The sequence below is a fragment of the Solanum stenotomum genome, chromosome 8 (genome assembly GCF_019186545.1).
Source record: "Solanum stenotomum isolate F172 chromosome 8, ASM1918654v1, whole genome shotgun sequence".
Lineage (NCBI taxonomy): Eukaryota > Viridiplantae > Streptophyta > Magnoliopsida > Solanales > Solanaceae > Solanum > Solanum stenotomum.
In genome coordinates this window covers 50,560,361-50,565,999 of record NC_064289.1, presented here as the reverse complement: position 1 = coordinate 50,565,999, position 5,639 = coordinate 50,560,361, and the positions used below count along the sequence as shown (strand labels likewise).

At 43.5% G+C, this 5,639-nt stretch overlaps 1 protein-coding gene across 1 annotated transcript; it reads right to left on the bottom strand.

Moving 5' to 3' along the window:
- Positions 1-685: 685 nt before the first annotated feature.
- On the bottom strand, positions 686-4,029 carry LOC125873875 (uncharacterized). The gene is made up of 6 exons (XM_049554718.1): positions 3,864-4,029; positions 3,677-3,771; positions 3,203-3,445; positions 2,894-3,037; positions 2,374-2,558; positions 686-1,121 (listed from the first exon to the last, which is right to left on the bottom strand). The coding sequence occupies exons 1-6, from the start codon at positions 4,027-4,029 to the stop codon at positions 686-688; spliced, it is 1,269 nt and encodes a 422-aa protein (XP_049410675.1).
- Positions 4,030-5,639: the final 1,610 nt, after the last annotated feature.

Below are 5,639 nucleotides of genomic sequence, written 5' to 3'. Positions count from 1 at the left end.
AACCTCATCCTGCCACAGCGGCCTTACCGTGGTGGGATTAATCCCGCCCTGGAGGCTTGCACCGAGACAGAGAGTCGGAATTTGAGTTCCAAACTCCCATTTCACAACACATATTCAACCCTTGACGTTAAAAAACTACTCGCTCAAGCTATGAACAGTTTCGGGAGTTCTACTTACCCGAATTCGATTCTGTAAAGCCGTGCGAGCTCCTTAACATCTTGGCTATCCACTCATATGATCAAATTCATAATTAAATCTCTTATTCGTTACCAGATTTCCCTAGACCTCACTGACTCAGATGTCATCCAAATCTGGACTAGGCTAGGAATTCCCAAGTCACTACCCAAAAGTTTTTCTGACCCAATTCTTTCCCCATTGGTTTTTCCATAATGATGAAAATCGGTCGTTACAATAGATACCAATTTATCCATCAGTCATCCCCGAGTGATAAACTAGGAAAAAGTGGCTAAAGTAAGGGTAGAGTAGTACCTGGATTGTTGAACAACTGGGGATACTTGTCTCGCATGTCCTTCTCGGTTTCCCAAGTAGCTTCCTCAACCGGGCAATGCTTCCATTGAACTTTCACGGACTTTATCTCATTTGTCCTCAACTTCCGGATGTTGCAATCAAGAATTTCAACCGGTTCCTCCTCATATTTAAGATCTTTATCTAACAAAACTGAGTCTCATTTTATGATATAATCCCCTTCCCTATGACACTTCTTCAACATGGACATATGAAACACTAGATGAAATCCAGATAAGCTAGGAGGTAAGGCTAACCTATAAGCCACTGGCCCTATAGAGTCAAGAATCTCAAATAGTCCAATGTATCGAGGACTATTCTTAACCTTCTTGCTGAATCTCATCACCCCTTTTACGGGTGACAGTTTAAGAAAAACTTGTTCACCGGCCTGAAATGCCATGTCTCTTACCTTATGGTCTACACACTTCTTCTGTTGACTCTGGGCTGCTAGAAGCTTAGCTTCGATTCTTCTTACCTTATCCTGAGCATCCTTCACCAAATCAACCACCAAAAGTTTCACATCTCCAGCCTTAAACCATCCTATTGGTGATCTACATCCCCTCCAATAAAGGGCCTCAAACGGTGCCATATCATTGCTGGAGTGGTAATTGTTGTTATAGGAGAACTCACACAAAGGTAGGAACTTATCCCAATGTCCTCCAAAGTCAATCACACATGCCCTCAACATGTCCTCTAACACTTGAATAATCCATTCTGACTTCCCATCCGTTTGCAGATGGAAGGCTGTGCTAAAAGTGAGTTGAGTGCCCAACTGGTCCGAGATGATAGAAAGGGGCAGTCCATGCATCCTCACTATCTCCTTCACATACACCTTAGACAACTGTTGCACATGATAATCCACTATGACTAGAATGAAGTGGACGAACTTAGTCAGTCTATCAACTACTACCCAAATGGAGTCAAACTTCCCCCACGGTCTTGGGAAGACCAACCACAAAATCCATAGCTATCATTTCCCACTTCCATTCCAAAATTGGCATTCGCTGAAGCAAACTTTCAGGCCTTTAGTGCTCATACTTTACTTGCTGACAGTTTTGGCACTTAGCCACAAACTCTGTTATGTGTTTCTTCATGCCAGACCACCAATAAAGTCGTTTGAAATCTCAATACATCTTGGTCACACCCGGATGAATGGAATACCGCGAGCCATGAGATTCAGTGAAAATTTTCTAAACCAAGTCATCCACTCGGGGAACACACATTCTTCCCTTAAAACTGAGCACACCACCTGCATCAAGAGTCGCATCTTGTGCCTTACCATACACTGTCTTCTTTCTAAGCTCATTCAAATTCTTATCCTCAACCTGTTTGGCCTTGATCTTCTCTATGAAAGTGGGCCTAACTTAAATGCTAGCTAACACCCCACCTTTCTCTAATATGACAAACTGCATGAGCTTAGACTCCAAAGTCTTGATCTCCTTCGCCAAAGGTCGCTTGGGTACACCCAAGTAAGCTAGACTACCCATACTCACCGCCTTTCGGCTTAATGTGTCTGCCACCACGTTAGCCTTGCCCGGACGATATTGGATGTTGACATCGTAGTCCTTAATTAACTCCATCCACCTTTACTGTCTCAGATCTAGGTCTTTTTGAGTGAATACATGTTGTAGGCTACGGTGGTCAGCAAACACCTCACACTTGACACCCTAAAGGTAATGCCGCCAAATTTTAAGGGCAAATAGTACCGCTGCCAACTCCAAATCGTTAGGTAATTTCGCTCATGCACCTTCAATTGCCACAATGCATAAGCTATAATATTTTTATTCTGTATCAACATAAAACCTAAGCCCGAATGTGAAGCATCACAATAAATAATGAAATCTTTACCTTTCACAGGCAGTGCCAAAATAGGTGTTCTGGTCTAAAAGAGTCTTGAGCTTTTGAATTCTCTCTTCACATTTGTCATTCCACTCGAAAGGTACCTCATTTTTGTCAGCCTTGTCAAATGTGTGGCGATGGAAGCAAAATTCTTCACAAACCAACGATAGTAGCTGGCGAGCCCCACAAAACTCCTAATTTCAGTCACAGAACTAGGTCGGACCCAATTCCTAACTACTTCAATCTTTTGGGGATATACCATTACCCCTTCCTTTGAAACCATATGCCCCAAATTAAAAGGCAATTGAAGTCAACCATAACTCACACTTGGAAAATTTAGCATATAACTTTTGTCTTCTAAGGACACCAAAACTATATGAAGACGGTCGACATGCTCTTCCTCACTTTTCGAATAAACCAATATGTCATCAATAAAGATGATAACAAAGGAATCCAAAAATGGTTTGAACACACCATTTATCAAACTCATGAAAGTCGCAGGCGCATTTGTCAACCCAAACGACACTACTCGAACTTCATAGTGCCCATAGCGGTTCTTAAATGCCATTTTTGGTGGATCCTCAAGCCTAATCTTTAACTGATGGTAAACAGACCTTAGATCAATCGTAGAGAAAACCAATGCACCTTGCAACTGGTCAAAGAGGTCATCAATCTGAGGCAACATATACTTATTTCAAATGGTGACCTTATTCAAATGTCAATAGTCTATGCACATCCTCATACTACCATTCTTCTTCTTAACAAACAAGACAAGAGCACTCCACGGGGAAACACTAGGAGGGATGAAACCTTTATCAAGAAGCTCTTAGATTTGAGCCTTAAGCTCTCTCAATTCTGCTGGAGCCATGCGATAGGGAGGAATGGAGATGGGGCAAGTGCCCGGTTCCAAATCAATGCAGAAATCTATATCTCTATCCGAAGGCATACCAAACAAATCGGTAGGAAACACTTCCCTAAATTCAGACACTACATGAATAGACTCAATAGAGGGATATTCAACATCAACATCTCGAACATGAGCCAATAATGCCAAATATCCCTGCCCCACCAGTTTCCTAGCCTGAATAGAAGATATGACCTTAGTTGGCTTAGGCTTGTACACCCCTTCCCACTATAACTTTTCCCTACTCGGCATCTCTAAATTCATAGACTTAGTATTAAAATTAAGCACAACATAATAGGGGGACAACGAAGTCATGCCTAAGATTATATAAAAGACAGTCATATCCAAAATAACCAAATCAGTCCAAGTCTGAAAACCTATAAATATAATAGGACAAGCAAGATATACATGGGTGACTATGAATGACTCTCCAGCTGGGCTAGAAACATGGATGTGGGCATCAAGTACATCACAAACTGCATCAAATCCCAAGGCAAACCGAACTAACGCATATGAATAGGTAGAGCCCAGACCAAACAAAACAGTAGGCATCCAGTCACATACAAAAATACTACATGTGATCACTGCATCAAACGACTCCGCCTCGCTCTAGCCCGGAAAGGGATAACACCGAGCCTTGTCATCTTGGCAGACAACCTCCTTGCCTGGCTGCACTGCTCCTCTACCTGCATTACCATTTCCCCGACCTCCACATTCTCACCGATTCTCTCATCGCCCACCTTGTGGACGTCCTCTAGCATTATTACCGTTGCCCACGAGTACCACTGTTCTAGTCTGCTGCTGCACAGGGTCAAACATGCACGGTTGGGGATAATCTCTCCTCATATGCCCGAGTTCTTCACAATTATAACAACTACGATCAAAAGACAGCCTGTCGTTAGCCGAAGGCGCAGCTCCCTAGCTATTCTTAATAAAATTCTGTTGTGGAGTTCCTGAGTCACTATATTTAGAAGCGAGCAAGACTGACTGAATTGGCCAGGCTCCAAGCATCGGCCAACATGAACCTTTGGACTAGGAACCATGAAAGTTGCTTGTGCTCTGGGGCTTCCTAGCCAAACCTTTGGCCTTCCCATCATGTCGAACCCCCTCTACTTTGTTTACAAACTCCATCACCTCATTAAAACTTTTTCCTGCAGAAGTCATGTGAACATACAATACCTGTAATTAGGGGTTCAATCCCTTGACGAATAGAAGAATCCTCTCCTCCTCAGTATTCACCAATTGTGTAGCATATGTAGAAAAAAACATGGAACTTAGCCTCATAAGCAGCTACATACATACCACCCTACTCCAAAGCCATGAACTCATCATTTTTGTGGTCTCTCAAAGACTGGGGCACATACTTTTCTAGAAACAGAGCATGAAATCGCGTCCAAGTGAGTGGGAGTAAAACTGACGATCTGCATTCCACATAGACCCTTCACTACTACTTAGCCTCACCCTGAAGCTGGAAGGTCATGAACTCTACCCCATGCTGGTGTGCAATACCTAACTTGTGAAGCCTCTCATAGCAGTCCAAAATAAACTCATAGACGTCCCCACTCTCAGAACCATAGAATACATCTGACTCTAGTTTCAGAAACTTAGTCAGCATCTCATGGTCAATACCAGTCATCATAGGACCCAATAGGGGACGAAAAAAGGCATCAGTGCCTAGAGCTCCACCCACCTTGGGAACAATAAAAAGAATGGGGGGGATTAACTGGAGGTTGAGTCGCTTGCATTGTGGGAATGACTCTAGGACTGACCAATCCCTTTAGAAAAGTCATAATTTGTTGAGCTAACACTGGTTCTAAGGGAGGAACACCTGTAGCCTCTGCCTGTGCATCCCCCTCTGGTCCAACCTCTTCCTTGTCCTCATTTCCACATTCTTTTCTACCTCCTCGTGATGCGCATGAGGAGCCACATCTCTGGGAGCATTCTCAACTGGAGTTCTACCCCTAGCGGGTGCCACCCTTCCTCGGTCTTTGCCCCTTGCTCTTCCTTTACCCAGCCTCGACCGCGGCCTCTTGCTGCGAACTCATCGGCTGGTTTATTGACAGGAGCTACGGGCCTGGCACCGTTGAAACGTGTGTTAACCATCTGCGGACAGAAGAAGGAAGAAGATTAGATACCATTTTGGATTGCCAGATACAATTGGAATCAAGTCATAACATGAAAGGAGTAGAAATAAATAGATTTCCTAAAGTCCTATAGCCTCTCGAAGAAAAGTACACACGTCTCCGTAACGTTCCGCAAGACTCTAGTAGACTTGTTTTGGTACAATGAGATCAACGAACCAAGGGCTCTGATACCAACTTTGTCACGACCTAGACCGTCGTGATTGACACCTACACTAACCCTCTGGTGA

Excerpts from the sequence above, each read along its gene's own strand:
- LOC125873875 (XM_049554718.1), bottom strand. The coding sequence starts at position 4,029 with ATGCTAGAGGACGTCCACAAGGTGGGCGATGAGAGAATCGGTGAGAAT. Across the intron at positions 2,559-2,893 it reads ATGGGCACTATGAAGTTCGA|GAGTTTTGTGGGGCTCGCCA; the intron begins GTAGTGTCGTTT and ends GACTGAAATTAG. Across the intron at positions 1,122-2,373 it reads TTTGGCACTGCCTGTGAAAG|CAATGATATGGCACCGTTTG; the intron begins GTAAAGATTTCA and ends TTACCACTCCAG.